The following is a 20,465-nucleotide window of genomic DNA, read 5'->3' as shown; positions in this document are numbered from 1 at the left end:
TTTCTCCTGTGTTTGCTGAGTGACCTGGACTGGTATATCAAGTTAGAGATCTGTCAGCCTGAGGGGTGGGGGGAGGACGCTCCTTCATCATCTCTGCATTACTGATTCCTTTCTGGGCTTGGGGAATCCACTGTTCCTGGTGCATCTTTTCCTTTGGTCGGATTCTCACCCAGGGATGAGTTGTGATGTCACCATACCCCTGACCGTGACTGCTTGAAGTACCGCTGCACCACCACAGCCACAGGGGTCCACTTTGTGAGCTTTCCATCTGTCCCGTGGCCCAATGTCCCCTCAGGACTTTGCCCTTTCAAGTAAGAGGTAGCAGAGCCCAGCTTCTCAAGAACCCAGCCTGTTCTTAAGGTTGGGAGGTGGTGCACGGTTTGGCTTATGGTATTTTTCTTCAATATGGTTCCATCTGCCAAAATTCCGTGACATTTGTGGCATGTCAGTGACACCTTCTTTTGTTCCCCAGTACTGGTGCAGTCCCCTGTCCCCTGTCTTTATATTCTGTTGGTCATTTTTTTTTTTTTAAGATTTTATGTATTTATTTAAGAGAGAGAGCACGCACACATGAGTGGCAGGCGGCAGGGGGAGTGAGAGGCAGTGGGAGAGGGACTGATCAGGGAGCCCAATGTGGGGCTCAATCCCAGGACCCCGTGATCGTGCCCTGACTTGAAGACAGACGCTTAGCCGACTGAGCCACCCAGACACCCCACACTAGTACTTTTTGATTAAATGTTACAATCTGTTTGGTCATATGGAGTGGCAAAGTCAGGAAGTAGAAGAATAGTTTATTTAATTGGCAAGGCAGACCTGTGCCCTTTGCAAGTGACATTCCTAAAGTCTCATAAAACCTGGCTAATTCAACAGATGGGTAGCTGTCAACAGAATATTTTAAAGATAAGATAGCTCAGAAATGCTTCTTCCCCAGATGGAGAAAGTCAACTTTAAAACCTGGGTCTAGGTCTAATTCTTCCTGCCTCTCCCCGGGTGGGACTCCCATTAGAATTGTCCAGCTCTTGAGCTACATTCTCATCATTCTGACATAAGAGGCTTAATTCTTGGGATTAAAAAAAAATGTGTACACTTCTAGAGTTAAGGCATGTCTGGTGAGCCAGAATGAGAATCAAACGTTGCTGTTAGCACAGTGCTGGGTTTCACTTTTTCAGATGTTACTCCTGAAACAGCTTGTGTCATCTTGAGAAGAGGGAAAGTAAGAAGCCGAAAGCTGAATTTGAATGGCTAAACATCTACTAAGGGAAGAATAAAGAGGAAATGAATTCCAGACTGTGCAGTGAGAGACAGGGACGTGCTTCTTCTGGAGCACTTACTCTGTGGAAGAGTTGGCAGCCTTCCTGCAGAGAAGGCTTGGGCTGCGTTCTACTCTCGTGGGCTCAGGTAACAGCCTCGGCAGTGGTCACCCACTGGTCCTAGGGGATGGCTCTGTGAATTCCTTGTGACAAATGACAGAGTTCACTTTGAAGTTGTTTGATGTGGGCTATGGAGGCGGATGTGTCTCTGGACTTCACGTCCTGCCTGCTTACCAGTGCTCTGGGGCCTGAGCTGGTTCTAGAGCAAGCCTTGGCTGCACATCTTGATTGAAGTAGACTCTGGGGCCTGATTTCTTATCAGGAATTGTCTGCATAATTGTTGTGGGAGCAGTCCCTAGGAGTTACCTCCAAACTGAGACAAGTATAAGAAGGAAGAGAAAGTTCAAACCAGATGAGACTCAAAGTAATTCCTGTGGAATCAGCCAGAGGAGGGCTTTATTATTTGCTTTTGGTGCTTGCTGAGCAATCCCCAAACACATTCATACTCCAGCATAAACTCAAAACAAGACAAAACGGAAACATATTCCAGGACTTGGCATAAACGGTGTTTGGATTAATTTTTTTTATTCTCCTGTACTGGAGCAATCAAGACTTGACTCTCACTGAGTTTCTTTATAGTGGAGATTATAGGAGTTTTAATTTATACTCATTTTCATTGGATTTTTAATTCCTTTGTCTCATTTCCTCCTTGTATTTCTGGGTTCAGTCTTCTGTACATGTTGGTGTCCAGTAATAAGATTGACACTTTTGCCCATCGGTCCCAGTAGGGCCAGGCAAACTCCAGAATAGCTGCCCCCTAAGACAGTCATCCATTGAAACGAATGCAAATGCGCTTCCCCAGCTTCCCGAAGGCAGAAGGCAAGGCTGCACAGCAGGCTGAGAAAGGCATGGAGCGTGGCTATCTTGGAGCTAACACAGGAGGCACATCAGAATTGCACTCTATCAGGACTTTTACTAGGATAGACTTTTGGTGCCTTTGAGCTTCTCCGGGTTTTATCTGGCAGTACCACATAGCCTCCATGAAGTAGGGGGGGTTGCTGGGGCACCCAAGGTGTCTCCACCACATGCACAGGTCTCTCCGTCTGTCTTGTCTTTCACTGTCCTCTTTTCCGTTCCCTTGTTCACTCTCACTCCTTCCATTGACTCACTTGCTTTCCTTTCCAACTCTCCCTCTCTCTTTTCTTTCTCTTTTCTCTCTCTCTCTGTTTTTTGAATAATTTTTCATTATGGAAAAATTCTAGCTTGCACTCCAAAAAATAGACTGGTATAGAGAACCTCCAAGCACTCATAACCCAGCTTCCACAGTTTGCTGTTTCGTGACCAGTTAGTACTTCATCCCTACCTTCTGCTCTGAATTACTTTGTAGCAGGCATGAGGTCAGATAACTTTATCTGTAAAGAGTTCAGTACGTGTTGCTCGAAGATGAAGGCTTGCTCTTTGCTCCTTTCCCTCTTCACATTCCCATTGTCACAGCTGAAGCAGTGAATGACAGTCCCCTAACATCGAGGAGGAGTACCAGTCATCTTGCAGATTCCAATTCCGCTGGTTGTCTTGTAAAATATCTTTCTCCTGTGCTCCTGCTGGTCTTTGGCGCTTTCTCCACCCACCCATAGGCGCTTCGTGTTGTTATCATGGTTTTGGAACAGCACCCTCTCTTCGTGCAAAACACACAAGCTCTTTGGACCATACCTTCATGAGTTTACTTCCAAATGCAGCCTGATTTGTATGATTACAAGAGTGAAAATTAATGTTTGCTTCAAGGGCCTTAACCTTGGCATTTTGTTTACATAGAGGACCAGACATCTGATAGGAAAGATTAAACTCCAGGAAGTAATGAGGGCTCAAAGAGAGTAGAAAGATATATTTTTAATGGTTTTTATTTTAGAAGACTTTAAAGAATAGCTCAAAACAAAAAGAACTTGGGGGCAAGCGAGGGCCTGAAAACATGGTTGGGAAGATTCCCGCAGCGAGAGCTGGGAGCTGTGGTTGCCTTGACAACGTGTAACAGGCACTCAGAGTGACTCTCCGAGTCTTCTTTCAAGTTCTTCCAGAGGTGAAACAGTTTGTCTGGCAGAGGCAGAAAATTAACCTTTTTCCGGAGGTTTTCCTTTGGGTGAGAGGGAGAAGGGGATATCTCTATTGGAGCTGAAGTGAATTGGCGGCTCATCCTGTAGTGCTTACCTGTTTACAGGGAGGTTGGTGCTGGTGTTCAAGGGTTGGTATTCAGGACTGTGGTCGTCTGGAGGTTGTGAAACACATGTCTTCATTTTTTTTTAAAGATTTATTTATTTATTCATGAGACACACACACACACACACACACACACACAGAGGCAGAGACACAGGCAGAGGGAGAAGCAGGCTCCATGCAGGGAGCCCGACATGGCATTTGATCCTGGGTCTCCAGGATCACGCCCGGGCTGAAGGTGGCACTAAACCGCTGAGCCACCGGGGCTGCCCAAGCACCTGTCTTCATGAATGCAGAACACATGTGCCTCTGACCTCATACAGGGCAGCGCCAGTCCACTAGTTTTGCATCCACATTTGTCGCTTCAACTAGGATGGCTTTCTTGGACTTGTCAGACCTAACTGATGAAGGAAGTATCCGGAGCCACTCTTGATTTGACTATCCAAGGAAGTTGTTTATTTTATCCAAAGTCCTCCCCTCCTGGTGGTCACGAGCCCGGTCAGGCCATCTTTGTCAAGGATGCACACTCTGGTTAATGGCAGTGGCATTACCCACTCATCTCAGAGGCCTGGATTTGGGTGATGGGTCTTGTCATTCACATGTGGTGGGCATCATCTATTGCTCCTCTAAGCCTCAGCTTCTCTCCAAGTGAATGTTTCTTATGGTTATTGAAGAGATAACTCTTAGATCACTCTTTAAATGTCTTAGAAAATAAGAGTATAAACCCTTTCTGTCCACAGCTGAATCAGACCTCCAGGTCAATCTTGCCCATCAGCCATTGGGACAACCATTGATTAGAATGGCTGCCTGTAGTTGTATGGGGACAATGGGCTTGAAGCATGTTGGGAAGCAATATCTAGAATATCTTGGAGATGAAGTTGTAACTCCATGAAAATGAGGATTACTTAGAAGTGTACTTATACCACTGGTTTTTAAACTTTGTGAGCATCAGAATCACCAAGAGAGCTTGTTAAAGCACAGATTTCTGGGCCTCGCTCCCAGAGTTTCTTATGCAGTATTTCTGTGATTTTGTTTTCCTATTCAGAAAAAAGGATCTTAGGAATGATCATGCTCCTGAACCTTATTAGTTAGGAATCAAAATACAGGCCTACCCTCAATTATTTCTGGTGTAAGCTAGAGCATAAATGAATAATAAAAACAAATTTTGAAAAAGCTGGCAATATTTTTGCAAATACAAGTATTATTTATATAACTTCTTAAATTGTGAGATATTACACATATATAGACTAGAACATAAAACATGTTTGTGTAGTGACCTCCTAGGTTACAAAATAAAACTTCACTAGCACCCAAAAACTATTTGTGTGTCCTTTTCTGTGTACAAGTTTGTCTCTCCCCTCTACAAGCGACCACTGTTCTGACATCTGTGATCGTCACTGCCTTATTTCCAGTTTTACCACCTATATATGTCTTTTACACAGTTACATAAATGGACTCATACAGTATGTGTGTGTATGTTTTTTTTTTTAATAGTAATCTCTACACCCAACATGTGGTTCAAAATCACGATCCCAAGATCAAGAGTCGTATGCTTTTCTGACCGAGCCAGCCAGGTGCCCTTAGTATGTATTATTTTGTGTCTGGCTTCTTTAACTCAACAGTTTTTTTCTCCAGCAATTTATAAAATGTTTTTGAGCATTTATCTGCCTTCACCTGTGTTCAACCATCACTGACATTTTGCCATATTTGCTTCACAACTTGCAGACATGGTGGCACTTTCCTGTCTTTGAAGACTTAAGATGTCCTCCTACATAACCACAATACCATTTGTCAACTAAAAAAAATTAACAGTAATTCCATGATATTATCTTATATGCAATCCATATGTAAATTTCCTGGTTGTTGCCAGAAAGTCTTTCATAGCTATTTTTATCCTAGACACATCTCCTGTATTAGCTTACTGTAAAAATTACCACAGGGGCACGGGGGTGACTCAGTGGTTGAGAATCAACCTTTGGTTCAGGTCATGATCCTGGGGATTTGGGATTGAGTCTCACATCAGGCTCCCCTGAGGGAGCCTGCTCTCCCTCTGCCTATGTCTCTGCTTCTCTCTGTGTGTCTCATAAATAAATAAAATCTTAAAAAAAAAAAAATTACCACAAACTTAGCATCTTAAAACAACACGAACTTATTATCTTAGTTTCAGTAAGCTGGAAATTTGGTTGGGCTTTACAGGGTCCTCTGTTTGGGATCTTAAAAAGCCGGCATCACAGTGTCAGCAGAGTTGTGTTCCATGCTGGATGTTGAGAAGAAATCTGCTTCTTGCTTCGTTTGGGGTGTTGGCTGAGTTCAGTTCCTTGGTGCTTGTCCCCCAGGCTCTTGGTTCTTCCAGTCTGCCTGCACTCCTCCTGTGCCCTCTGTGTGGCTTCTCCAGCAATGGTAGTTGGGTCCCTCTCATCTCTCTCATGCCTCCAATCCCTCTGACTTCATCCTTTTGCCATGTCCCTCTGACTCCAGCCAAAGAAAGATCTCTCCTCCTTAACCAGCCCATGTGATGACATTGGGCTCACCTACATAATTTAGCATAATCTCCCTGTTTTACCTACATCTACATAATTCTTCTAGCTTCTAAACTAACATGTTCACGTGTTCAAGGAATTAGGGAGTGGACATTCTACTGCCCACATCCCGACACCAGAGGATACCCACAAATTAAATCTCAATAGATTGTAAAAGATATCATACAAGGTATTTTCTCTGACCACAATGGGATGAAGAGGAAATTAAATAGCACATTCTTAAACAATCAGTGACTCAAATCACAGGGACATTAGGAAATACTTCGAGACAAATGAACAAGGAAACACAACATACCAATACTTCTGGGATGCAGCAAAAGCAGTTCTAAGAGGGACATGTATAATATATGTGCTGACATCAAAATACAAGAAAGATGTCAAATAAACAACCTAACTTCACAATCTAAGGAACTAGAAAAAGGAGGGCAAACTGAATCCAAAGCTAGCACAGGGAGGGAAATAACAAATATTACAGCAGAGATCAATGAAGTAGAGAATAGAAAAACAGTAGAGAAAACAAACGAAACCAAAAGTTGGGTCTTAAAAAAGACCAGCAAAACTGACAAACTTTTAGCTAGGATTGACTGACAAAGAAAAAGACTCCCATTACTACTAGTAGTATACTACTAGTAGTATAATGTAGATGAAATAGGTCAATTCCTAGAAACAAAACCTGCCAAAAGGAGATTGGATCAGTCATCAGAAATCTCCAGACAAAGCAAAGTCGTAGCCTGGATGGCTTCACTGCTGGATTCGGCCGGCGCAAGGTACAGAAGAGGCCCAACCACAGGAACCTCTGTCCTGATGGAACCAGAATGGGCCTCTCTTCTGGCTTGATGTTTATCATCCCAGAAGCTCATAAAATCCCATTGTTCAAGAGTTTTTATGGAAGTCCCACCCCTTCTCTTCCTTTCCAGAAGTTGGTGGTTGTGGCTGAAATTCCTAGTCCTCTATTTGTCTTTCTGGTGACCATCCTGAGTCTATCTAGGGTCCGCACCCTAAGTCACCTCAGGTATGCTCAGAAGGACAAAAAAAACCTTTTGAAGGACAAAAAAAGACCCAACTTCTATCAGGAAATTCTAAGGATTTTTGGAGCTTTATGCCAATAATGGGGACAGAAATTTTATACAAATATATTTATTATATCACAGATTTCAATTATGAGATTTTGTTTTATAGCCCAGAATATGACCTGCCTTGGCATCTGTTTTGAGAATGATGTGGATTTGGCTGTTTTGGGGTAGAGTGTTCTATAAATGTCAATTAGGTTCTGTTGGATGTTGAGTTCTAGCTCCTATCAGGTTCTGTCATTCATTTTGAGGGAGGTCTTAAAGTCTTCAACTGTAATTGTGGATTTTTTCCAATGTCCTCCCAGTTTTGGCAGTTCCTGCTTCACATATTTTACAGTTCTGCTGTTTGGTGTACATACATTTAGGACTGCTGCATCTTCTTGGTAACAGACCCTTTTATTGTTATGTAATGTTCCTCTCTGTCACTAGTAATTTTCTTTGCTTTGAAGTCTACTTTATGATGTTTTACCTTGTAGTACATGAAATATAAATGAAATATACTGATAATACAGCCACTCTACTTAGTCTCCTTTATCTTACATTAATAAAGCCTTTCTTTCTCTTTTGTTTTATTAGAGTTGGTTGTTTTTGTCTTTGTTTTTTAGTTTCAGAGGTAGAGGTCAGTGATTCATCAGATTTCTTCCTTTCAGCTAATTTTTACATGGTATATCTTTTTAATCCTTTTATATTTCAACCTACTTACATCATTATATTTGAAGGGAATTTTTTTCAAAACAGAATATAGTTGGTTCATTTTTTAAAATCAATTTTGCCAAACTCTGCCTATTAATTGGTATATTTGCACCATTTACATTTGATGTAATTATTGATATGTTGTGGCTAAATTCTGACATTTTAACTTATTTTCTAGTTTCTTTTATTTTTTTTGCTTCTCTGTTTTCTTTTTCTGCCTTGCTATGAATTACTTGAGTGATTTTTAGAGTTCCATTTAGATTAATCTATACTTTTTTGTTTTTAGTGTGTTGTATAGCTTCTTTAGTTTTTGCTTTAGGTATTATATTACATATATAATGTATCAATGACCATTGGTATGGTCATTTTACCAGTTTGAATGAAATGTAGGAACCTTTACATTCTTTTACTCTTTTCCATCTGTAATATATTCAGAAAACTCGGGAAAAAGAAAGGCTATTGTATTTACCTATATTTTTGCTTCTTTTTTTTTTTTTTTCATTCCTGATGTTTCAAGATTCCCTTTGGGGGCACCTGGATAGCTCAGTCCATTGGGTGTCTGACTCTTGACTGTAGCTCAGGTCTTGATCTCTGGGTTGTAAGTTCAAACCATGCATTGGGCTCCATGGTGGGCATGGAGCCTCCTTTAAACAAAAAAAAGTTTCCCTTTCTTATCTTTCTTATCATTTTCCTTCTATGTAAAGAACTTCCTTTAGCCATTCTTTAAGGTAGTTTTGCTCATGACAGATTCTCTTGGTTTTTCTTAATCTGAGAGTCTTGATTTCTGCTTCATTGAAGGATACTTTCACTGGATAGCCAATTGTGGGTTGACAGTCCTTTTCTTTCAGTACTTGAAAAACATGCCACTTCTTTTTGGCCTTTATGGTTTCAGGTGAGAAATCTGCTGTCTTTTGAATTTTCTCCTTATGCATTGTTTCCTGTACATCCTGTAATGCATTGTTTCTGTCTGTCTGCTTTTAAGGTTTTCTTCTTCATCTTTTGTTCTTAGACATTTGATTATGATTTGTTTTGGAGTGGATCTCTCTGGATTTATCTTGTTTAGAGTTTTACTCCGTTTCTTGAATATGGAGGTTTATGTTTTTCCAAATTTGAGAAAATCTTGACCATTATTTCCTAAAATACCTTTTCTGTTCCATTCTTTTTCTTCTTCATTTATGAAACGTCAATGACTTGAACGTTAGATCTTTTGTCATCATCCCAGGTGTCCCATCATCCCATCTGTTCATTTTTCTCCAGTCTGTTTTCTCTCTTCTATTCAGTTTAGATAAATTCTGTTGTGCTGTCTTCAAGTTCATTGATTCTTTCCTCTGCCCCCCTCCATTCTGGTGATGAGCCTATCCTTTGAGCTTTTTATTTCAGTTATTTTATTTTCTAGTTCTAAAATTTCCATTTAGTTCTCGTTATAACTTTTCTTTGTAAAGACTTTGGGTTTTTTTTTTTTTTTTCATTTGTTTCAAGTGTGTTTATAATTTCCTATTGAAACTTTCTTATAATGGCTGCTTTAAAATCCTAGTCAGATAATTTTGGCAGTCTAGTCATTATGGTGTTGGTACATGCCAATTGTATTTCTTTCTTAAAGATTTTATTTATTCATGATAGACATAGAGAGAGAGAGGCAGAGACACAGGCAGAGGGAGAAGCAGGCTCCATGCCAGGAGCCTGACATGGGACTCGATCCTGGGACTCCAGGATCGCACCCTGGGCCAAAGGCAGGCGCCAAACCACTGAGCCACCCAGGGATCCCCCCAATTGTATTTTCTTACTCAGTTTGAGATCCTCCTGGTTCTTGGTATGACTAACGATTTTTTTTTTTTTTTATTGAAATGTGGACATTTGGGGGAATTCTTTTAAGACTCTGGATCTTATTTAAACCTTGTATATTAGCAGGGATTCCCTGGTACTGCTCCAGTGGATAAAAGGGGAGCACTGCCTCTATACTTCTAGGTAGATGTGGAAGTCTAGAATCTCCAGATGTCCACCATCAGTACCCTGGGAATGGAGAACCTCCTTGTTACAGCTGGGCAAGGGTAGGATAGAGGCTCCCCACTAGGCCCCTGCTGATATTACCCTAATTGGGAAAGAGGACATTGTTACTGTCCCCATGAGGATGCCACTGACACCATAGGGGATGGCCCTGTTACCACTGAGCAGGGACGGACTTCCTGACTCCTCTACCACTCCCATCAAGGAAAGGGAGGGGCACTTCATTACTGCTGGTTGGGGTAGTTCAGATATACCCTGTGGTCTCCACTATCACTGCCAAGGAGAAATGTTCATTAATGCCCAGTAAGGGTAGAAATTCTGGTTCTCTACTAACTTCCTCTGACACTGCCCTGGTGCAGAGTTTGAGCTGCCTGGCTATAGCCAGCCAAAGTTGTAAGTCTAGGGTCTCCCACTAAGCCTTTGCTGGTGGGAGTGGGCTGCCATTTTTTTTGTGATCCTGGGCAGAATAGAGCAGCTGTCTAGGTTTCCTTTCTTGCTAGGTTGTCCCTTCCCTAGTATTCGGGCTAGAGCAAGCAGGCTTTTCTTTTTTCTTTTTCTTTTTTTAAATTTTTAATTCTAAAAAATTTTGGTCTGTACTCCTTGACATTTCTGGGTTACTGGCTTAGTTAGCTGCCATTTCGGGACTTAGAGATATCAGGAAAATCCATGGAACTTACCAATGCGTCATTCCTTAGGTGCTAAGGTCTTTAACTGCTCCGCCTTCTCTTTTTCATTTTTCAGAGTCTTAAGTTTGTTTTACACACGGAATAACTAGAGTTTTTAGTTTTACCTAGTGAAAAGAATAGGGGAAAGTATATCTATGCCATCTTCTTCTAGGAAGAAGATATTTTTAAAACTCCCCCTTACCTCCTGTGAGATTCTGATCTGTGCTTCCCTGCCCCTTGCCCTTCCCTTAAAAATCACTGAACAAAAAGATATCCAAAATAATTTTCTATACTTTTTTCCCCAGTTTATAGTTTTATCTATTGGTCTGTGTCACATGTGACAGGTTTCAAGCTGTGACAGGTTTCTACTACTCATTGCTTACGGCACTTGCAGGCAGCAGAACAGCTCATTTTGCACACTGCTGTCACTGTTTTTGCATCCATGGAACTGATGAATTGATATTTCCTCTTCCTCTGGATCCATGCCCATGTCTAACAAATAGCCTTCATATTATTCAGGAAACCTGGAGAACTCATGTCTCAAAATACCTTTCAGAGGACTCTGTCCTGCTAATCCCGAAATTTTCAAAAATGTTGCAGATAAAATTAACATTCTTTTGTCCCAGAAAAATGGGACAATTGTAGGAGAGCAGGTTTGGCTCGGACAGTTGAAATACTGGCATCCGCCCAAGTAGACTGATAACAAATTGCAATTCAAACCCATTAGTCTCATCTGTCGTTTAATGGAAGGTTTTCTGTTCCCAACTGTCTAGTTAGAAAAGCTGTCTGTATTGTTAGACGGCCGTGATGAAACCCTTGTCAGCTGGCAGAGAACAATTACCAAGAAATTAAGCAAATTGTTGCTTCTCATCCGATTATGGATGAGATGTCGGAGTCTTGTGTAGTTTGTAGCAGGAGATAGCTTTCAGGTTCCCTAAAAATGATAGTGCTCAGAGTATAATGGTCAAGAAAATAGCAAGAAGAGAAACTCACCAAGCTGATTTCAGTTGAAAGACAATGTGAGCTGTCTTAAAACTGCAAAGACCATGATTCCCTTCCATTAATACTCATTCTCTAAATTGGCCTCAAGAGCATGTAGAACATAAGCCTTTCAAATTACGTGAGAATCTAGCCGTAGCCCTAGATTTGAAAAACAAGACCTTCAAGAATAAAATGCATGCTGTATAAAAGCACAGTGCCTAGCATTTGTCATTTTCAATTTTCATGAAATGCTCATTTTCAGTCTAAAGTTAGACTTGAGATAAAGGAACATAATTACATAAAAATGAGCTCTTAGACAAATGTTAGGGTCATGATTAATTAATTACCCTGATATTAACACCTGTTCCCTCCACTCTACACAAAAGAGGAGAACAGGGAAGGTAAAGGAGGCCAGAGGCAGAAGCTTGGCAAAGATAGAATCTAACAGATGGTTGAAGGAAGAGAGATACAAAGAAGTGGCCAGTAAGGCTGAGAAGCCTAGGCTTTGGGAGCCTTAGGAAATAACAGTCTGGGAAGGAGGAAGCAGTGGCCATGTGGTCTAGGATGGGAACCCCTGGCCAGGCCTGTAGGCGACTCCTGGCCTTTCCCCGTTGATGGGAAAGGTGCAAATGAGGTAAAATGAAGCAACCTAGTGGCAGGGGCAGGTGCCAGGCCTGGACTGCTCGGGAGTTGGGGTGGATGGTGGATTGTCTCTCTTTCCCCCTCAGATAAATGTGACTGCGTGGTCAGGGCTGGGGATGATAATTCAGAGGAACTTTGCATAAAGAAGGACAAACCATGAGATGGTCCACTATAGGTGGCCTTAATCTTCTTAGTGATGGAGGAGCAGTCCTCCCCAAGCCACCAACTAGTGCTCATAATGTAGCTGGTACCCAGTAAATGTCTTTGGAGCGATTCAGTAAGTGAATGAGCAAAGAGAACCTTGACTGGGGTGGAAAATCTATCCTTTCTGCTCTCACGTACCACCATTTTCTCTCCTTTGCTCAAGCCGATTAGTGAGTCCCCCAGGATGAGAACTGGGTAGTAGACCCTCAGTGAATGTTTTCTCCTGGGGATCCCATGGGAAAAAAACAAAATTCAGAACCAGCTTTATACCAGGGAGCTGAGAAACTGATCTCAGTGAATTTCTTTTTTAAATTATCATTTGTTACTAACATTGTAGAAGTGGCTAATGGAGGTAAACGTGTTTCCTTTTTTTGCTTTTGGAAGTTTGGAGATTCTGCATACAGAAGTCTTAGAGCACTTAGTGTGGTATGAATTTGGGCAGTATTTCTCTTGTGAACCCATATTTGACAAAATTTAGTACAAATAAGCTAGATTGTGGTTCTGAGAAGAAACATACCACTTTTTAAGAAAGCCTGCAAGTTTAAGAAATAGCAAGGGCTCTGTCTCAAGACTTTTTTGGGTTTTTTTTTTCTTTTTTAAGATTCTGACACTTGACTACCTGAATTTTGATATATTTGTTGTTTTAATGAAGATTCATTGAGTACCTGCTGTGCATCTATACTGAGCCAGACAAGCTGACCCTCTTCAGATAACCTTGATCCTTATAGCAGTTTCCAGATGAAGAAAGTGAGCCTTAGGGAGGTGAGACCTTTGTTCAGGGTCACCAGCGAGTCCATAGCAGATCCATGAGCAGAATCCAGTGCTCAGACCCTGGTCTTTAGCCTGCCAACCAACCCTATGCTCCTGCCATCCGCCGCCCTCCACCTGCCATCAGGGGCTGACAGCCTGTCTTGGAAGGTGAACAAATCTTGGGGACTTGAATCACAGAAGCAAAAAAGTCTGTGTTAGGTCCTAAAAGAGGGGTATGTGCTTGACATTTCAGATGGAGTCAGGCAGGAGCATGGAGCACTAGGCCTCCCTGTCATTCCCCCGTGGCCTGGGCAGCAGACCAGTTGTCTGCCCATGCTGTGGAGAGGGAAGCTTGGTGATGCGGGGATACCCTGGGGGCTCCACCTTCTCATCTGCATGCTGAACATTTGCCAAGTGTATTACCCACATTTTTTTCATTTAGTCATTGTGTCCATCCCAGGACTTGGTCCAATTAGTGACCCCTTTTACCAACGTATTGGTTATCTCTTGCTGCATAACAAGCTGTCCCCAAACTTAGTGGCTTCACAGTTTCTGTGGATCAGAATCTAGGCATGGCTCCCCTGGGTGCCCTGGCACAGGGTCCCTCGTAAGGCTGTCACCACAGTGGAAGTCTCGTCAAGAACTGTAAAACTATGGGCTAATTTCAAGTAATAGTCACTCTATGAAATCAGTGACGTTTAGAAAAGCCGTTTATAATTTTAAGAGAATCACCCATGCTCAGTGTCATCCTGAGGCAACCCAGTGTGTGTTTATATGTTGCCCCTTTTCTCCCTGACATTCTTTTTATATTTTCATTATATAACTGAAACCATAAAGTATATTCAATTTTGTATCAAATATCATATTCCCATGTCATTAAACATTATACAGTGTTTATGTAAGTAAAGGATATAGTATTTAAGCCATTTCATTCGTTCTAGCATTAGTGCACATCATGCAAATATTCAGTGGAAAGACAGCTGTGTAAACCTTTATAATACAAGTTTAAGTGTATGTTATATGTGTTTGGTTCACACAGCACACCCTGCTTTGAAAACACTTGGCATCACGTCTTATAAAAGTCAAGCTGACTTTGAGAGGAGGAAATCATTTGCAGAGGTGCAGATCCCGAGTCACTCTGACCCACATTTGGATCCTAATTTTGCCTCTGACTAGCCATGCAAATTTGAACAAGTTATCTCGAGTCTTGTTTTCTGATCTGTAAAATGATGATTTATTCATTCAACAGCCATTCACTAAACATCCGTGGTACCAGGTAGTGTTCTAGGCACTTGGAATACATCAGTGGGAGGAAAAAAGACAAAACTCTTTTACAGCGGAACCTTGAAATGAGTACACTAGGAGTGGGGAGAGAAGAGGAGACAAAGATTGGCAAATTATTATTAAACATAATAAATAACTGAATAATAAAGTACACTAGAAGAATATAAGTGCTATGGAAAGGAAAAAAGGTAGAACAGGGCAAGGGCAGGTGGGAGGATCAGGCGGTGAATTGCAGTTTCAAACCGGGAGCTCAAGCCCACATTTGATAACCAGAGTAACTGACTCCTGGGATCATACTAAGAGCTAAATGAGATGCTTCTAAGTAGCCGAAACCGAGTCCAGCACTGCTCAGGGCTTGGGAAATGTTCACTGTTACTATGTCTGCTGCTGTTGTTTTTGCTCAAAGCATATTCACCCCGGTATTCCTTTATGGAGGAGTGTTCTGGCTCCTTCCTTCTGCTTGATTTACCCAGACCTCCCGGGAGTATGTGTGTGAGTCAGTCCAGGCACAGCAGGGCAAGCCAGGGGGTACTACTCAAGGTGGTGTTTTACTCCCTGATGTCCCTCTGAGTCGAGATACCTGGGTTCCAGTGTCCCTCCTGCCCCCCCACCCCCACCCAGAGCTGGGCAGCCTTGGGTGCTGCCCTCTCCCCTAGCCTCAGCCAGGTGTACAGGGTGCACAGTGCCTGCCACAACGGAGCTGCCACAGGGAGTGAGATGAGAGGAGGAGGGAAGAGCAGTGTGGGAGCATGGAGCTGTGCACAGACGTGTCCCGTCGCCTGCTAATTAAGACTCCCAGCCTGAAGCTGTGTTGTGCCACCTGCCTCCATTTTCTCTGCCCCCTTCCTGCCTAAGTCCCCTTTAGGGGCATCCAGGTGAGGATTTAAACATCTTCCTCCTCACCCTCTCCCCAAGAAGCCTCACGGGAGGACCCGGCCACCATTGTTGGTTTTCTGCAGCCTCCCCTCCAAGAAGCACTCTCCTCTGGGCAGAGACATGAGCTGTCAGAAAGTCTGGCATTTTTAAGCAGTCGACCACTGAGCATAGGTAGTTACCCGATCAGGTTGCTTTTTCTGTTGTTAGAAAGGTGGGTTTCAAGTGGTGATTTCTTGCTCTTTTTTTTTTTTTTTTTAAGATTTATTTATTTATTTATTTATTTATTTATTTATTCATTCATTCATTCATTCATTCATTCATTCATTCATGAGAGAGAGAGAGAGAGAGAGAGGCAGAGACACAGGCAGAGAGAAGCAGGCTCCATGCAGGGAGCCCAATGTGGGACTCGATCCGGGGTCTCCAGGATCACGGCCTGGGCTGAAGGCGGCGCTAAAGCGCTGAGCCACCCAGGCGTCCCCCCAAGTGGTGATTTCTTATTGTTTCCTGCCTGTGTATGTCTTGGGAAGACAGAGAGGGCAAGGACTCTGTGAGAAGGAAGTGAGTCTGTGCTGGGCAAGACGGGAATCAGGCAGGCTGGTGGAGAGATCCCGCTCAGCACAGAGCGCTGGGGACCTTGGTAGAAATCGCACATCGACTCAATCGTGCTCTTGGCTCCTGCTGAAGCCCAGTTAAATGCTGTGAAGACATGGGCAGGACCAGATCCTGCCTTTCATGCAGTATATTTGGGAGGGAGATGTATTTGGGGGGAACCTCTTTGCAGTGATTCTTAACACTGGCTGCTCTTGACACTTCTGGGGGTGGGGTGAGACCCAGATGCCAGAAACCTCTATAGCTGTGCTCCAAGGTGCCACAAAGTTTGAGAGCCAGTGCTAAGTTTAGAGGACTTCCTGTGGGGGTGGCCGTTACTGTCCCATTCTGGCAGATTTTCTTCCTCTTCCTTCTTCTAGCACAGTGGGTGCATGGAGCTCTGGACTGGAACCTTGTACCAGCACCAGTCAGGAACATCTGGTGCAGCCTGGATTGATTTTTTTTCTTGTCTTCAGCTGCACACTATGAATCCTGAGGCCGGCTTCTCATGTCCTTTGAGCTATGCTGTGTTTTCAGAGCCCCTTCCCTCTAAGATTGGAGAACCTGACAAGGTCATTACCATACGTTCCCTTTGGATCCAATGCAATAAGGAACAGATGACAAAAATGCACAGTACAGAAGATCAGTTTTTAAAAAGGGACCTCTCTCCTCTGTTTCCAGGGTCCATTGATTTGAAGGCAGGAGGTTCACAGTGAGACCAGGGAGAGAGGGCGAATGTCTTGCCTCTGGAAACCAACGCATGGCAATTGCTCACCTTTCTTATGGTGTTGAGTTCCCAGGGTACTGGGCTACTGAACGGCTGACTTAATAAACATGTAGCCTCAGGTTTTTGTTTTATTGTATGTAATCCTAATAGCTAAGCTGAATATGGTGAGGCTGCCAGGCAAATTAGATTCATGATAGCTTTGAGTGATGTTAGCTCTTCTGTGGTCGAGGACCAGTCTCTGTTAGAGATGCCAGGGGAAGCAAGGAACAGTGGGCTAGCTAAAGCCTACCAAGGCAGAGGGACTTTGGGGAGGCGACTTATCTGGCTCTCCCTGCCTGGGTGTATGTGTGTATGTGTTGTGTGTGGAGGTCTCCAACTGGGTCATGTGTTTAGTCTTTCCCTCATAAGCACAATCTCTTTGTAGTAAGAAGGCCCATATTTGGGAAGGTATTAATGATGCTAAGTAACAGTGAGTTAGCTCTCCCTTTCACCTTGCTCCAGTGGCCTGCCTCTGAGTGTGTGACAAGGAAGCCAGCCTCACACTCTGACACACCATGGGCTAAGCTAAGGGAAGTAGCCCCGGCAGCCCCTCCTATGTGGCCAGCACATGCTCTATATACATTATCACATTTGCCCTGACAACATCCCACTCAGATGGTCTTCAGTACCCCAATTTTCTAGATGGGGACACTTGGCGAGGGCCACATAGCTAATGGTGATGTTAGGATTTGAACCCAAGTCAGTTGGCTCCAAAGTAGATTGTCTTTCTTGTAGATCACGCTCTCTCCGAGTCTTCATGGAGTGAGGAGTGTGAGCCTGAGGAGGCCTCTGTGAAGTACACAGAAGGTAGCTAACTACCCTCATTCTTTCTTCACAGACCAAATACTGTCTCATATCAAGGACCATACAGTAGGCTCAGCCTTCTGGGCTTCATCAGGGCCGAATCAGGGTGCTACAGGAACCCCCTGGCAAAGCCAGCTTCATTATTAACTCATGCAGTCAGGGAGGTATGGCTGGTAGGCCTCAAAGGATGATGTTTTGAGCCTCACCTTCTGTGTTGGGCGCTATGTTTGGCTGTGAATGTGCAAAACATTTTTAATGCTAAAAACCTGGCATTATTGTAAGATGTAAAATTGCAGTGCAGAGGAACGATTCTAGGTAAGATCCCAGATTCATAAATTTCGTCTCTTGACAGCAAGATTGTGTTATCTGGAGTTCAGGGGGATATAAAAGGCAATACTTTTATATAAATCTATGTGGAGTATGGCTGAAATGCAGCTGCTTTTGGAGCTATAACTTTGAACTGCTTGGTTTTGTTTAAAAAAACAAGTCTACAGCAATATTTGGGTGGCTCAGTGCTTGAGCGTCTGCCTTTAGCTCAGGTCATGATCTGAGAGTCCTAGGATGGAGTCCTGCATCGGGCTTCCCACAGGAAGCTTGCTGCTCTCTGCCTATATCTCTGCCTCTTTCTGTGTCTCTCATGAATAAATAAATAAAATCTTAAAACACACACACACACAAGTCTACAGCAACTTGGGTGTTGGCTTATTTGGAAAGCGGGACAAAGGAAAGCAGGGGGATGAAAAAGGATCTGGAACATAGTGAACATTATTCACTTGACTTCTCTGGTGGTCTCATGGAGAGGTCTTACCAGGTTGGTGCCACCCCACAGCTTGTGGGCAGCTGTAAGCAACAGAACCATGGACACAGGGCTCCCCCTTGGGGTCACTGGCAGGGCTGGCCCTGGAGGGGGCTGGATTCCAACAGAAGATACTTAAACTCTTATTTGTTCAACCACTCTCTCATGAGAGAGGGATAAACTGATGTCATATCAAGAACAACCGTATGTCTCTCCTACTTCAAAATAGGAGAATTTATTACCCGAAGTTACTACGTGAGATTTGCCAAGTCAGATGACTTGGAGGCCTTTTACATGATTTAAAATTTATATAGTTAAATCGGTCACTCATTTCCCAGTAGCACTTTGCGTGCAGAGGAGAGTTCCAGAATCATAGCTGCCTACAGCTGCCAGATTTGACAGACCTCTCCCTCCGTTGATCTTGGAGTTGGTAGAAGGGCGAGGAGGTGGCGTCCCACAGCATTTCTGTGTAACCCTGCAAGACGCCCTCAGCAGAGATGCCATCACGCCAGCTGAAGAAGGAATTCTAAGTTAACTTCTTTGTGTTTCCACTTTTATGGCTTTTTATGGAATGCCCGCCAGAGAGTTGCTTTGTTCACTCTCCCTTTATCTGCCTGTGGTCACAGACTCAAAAAACTAAAAAGATCAAAACCCTTAGAGCAGGGTCTCTCCCCTTGGTATTACTGACATTTGGGGCTAGAGAATTTTTTGTTCTTGAGGTTGTCTTGTGCATTGTAGGGTAGTACCACTACTACAGTAGTGACAAAGATGCCCGCCAACATTACCAGGTTGGGATCCCTGGGTGGCTCAGTGGTTCGGTGCCTGCCTTCGGCCCAGGGCATGATCCTGGAGTCTTGGGATCGAGTCCCACATCAGGCTCCCTGCATGGAGACTGCTTCTCCCTCTGCCTATGTCTCTGCCTCTCTCTCTCTCTCTCTCTCTGTCTCTCATGAATAAATAAATAAAATCTTTAAAAAAAAAAAAAAACAAAAACATTACCAGGTGTCCCTGGGGAGAGGGTGATCTGTGTTAAGAACCCTCTTCTTAGGGAAAGGAAAGAAGAAGGGCTGTTAACATCTTTGTGAGTGCTGACCACCACCCCCCCACTGTGCCCCCCAGGAGACCTTTGTCCACAGGGCTGGGTTTTGAGTAAATAGTTCCCCAGACATGGAATTTCTAGTCCGTTGACAAAAGTTAACAAAAGTTAAAGTTTAACTTTAACAAAAGTTAAATTTAAAGCTTTTAAGCAGTTCAATTCCAGAAAGATGTCTTCGATATTTTGTACTGAGATGAGACATTAGAAGACTAGAAAGAGCTATTTTGGTTTTTTGAAGTTTCCCCAAATTAGCAAATCAAGAGAGGTTCCCGAGGGTTCTAGGACTTTTTTCAGGAAATGCATTTCTGAGCAGGGTCGATCTTCCAGACCATGTTTATGGCTCCTGGGGAGCCTGGTGAGTATGTGCTCTGGCATGTCTTACAGGTTAGGTGGAAGGTAGTGAGAGTGCTGGCTGGGCCTGGTGTCCAGCAGATGGGAGTAACTGGAGATCAGATCCCATCTCAGGGCATCCCCACCTCTTCTGGGCAGGTGGCTTTGGCACCAGGCATCACGACAACTTTGGGGGAGGCTGATGAACATGCAATTGAAAACTGTCAGGAGTGGATAAAGGTCCTTGGAGCAGGGCTCTTCAAGCTTTACCCTTCTAGCAGCTGACAGGACTTTCTCTTCAACCAATATGTGCAGAAACCTAATATAAATAAGATGAGTCAGAGCCAAGTTTGAGGCCAGGGTGCATGCAGGGGGCCCACAGGCCCCTTCCCCTCCCCTTTGCTCCCCTCCCCTCATCTCACCTCACTTCACCTCTCCTCCCCTCCCCTCCCCTCACCTCCCCTCACTACAGGGGAGAAGGCTCTTTGAGGAGAAGGCACTTTGCATTACCGTCTGCCTGAAGGTAGGCTAATGCTTGGTTGGATAACGATCTTTTTCTTTTCCTGACTGGATCTATCACCTTTTTTTTCTATTTTAGGTGAAAGTGGTTTTCAAAACCCTAAGCCAGGATGAAGATAATAATGCCAATCCATTCCTATTTAATTTTTCTCTCAATACAGAGGCAGATTCAAGGGCTGAGAATACACACACACACATACACACACACACACATTCATTTGAAGTATTTTGATATTCTCTTATGAATCATAAAACTTAAATCTATAGAAAAATAAAAGAGAACTCCCTTCTCCATATAACAGTTGTCAATGATTTGGGTCACATTTGCTTCACATGTTT

The 20,465-nt window shown here is 43.3% G+C and overlaps 1 protein-coding gene across 9 annotated transcripts in view; it reads left to right on the top strand.

Annotated features, from left to right (window-relative positions):
• The window catches only part of LARS2 (leucyl-tRNA synthetase 2, mitochondrial), a 188,978-nt gene that overhangs the window by 66,625 nt on the left and 101,888 nt on the right, over positions 1-20,465 (top strand). The window contains exon 1 of one of the 9 annotated variants that reach the window (XM_077859194.1): positions 1,202-1,398. The exons of the other annotated variants lie outside the window; for them this stretch is intronic. Coding sequence (XP_077715320.1) covers positions 1,276-1,398 — 123 coding nt within the window. The 5' untranslated portion in view covers positions 1,202-1,275. Of the gene's footprint in view, positions 1-1,201; positions 1,399-20,465 lie in introns of those variants that run through there. 9 annotated transcript variants of the gene reach the window in all.

Source organism: Canis aureus, chromosome 19, assembly GCF_053574225.1.
Source record: "Canis aureus isolate CA01 chromosome 19, VMU_Caureus_v.1.0, whole genome shotgun sequence".
Taxonomy (NCBI): domain Eukaryota; kingdom Metazoa; phylum Chordata; class Mammalia; order Carnivora; family Canidae; genus Canis; species Canis aureus.
The sequence above is the reverse complement of the archived record's forward strand: the minus strand, read 5'-3'. Positions and strand labels throughout refer to the sequence as shown.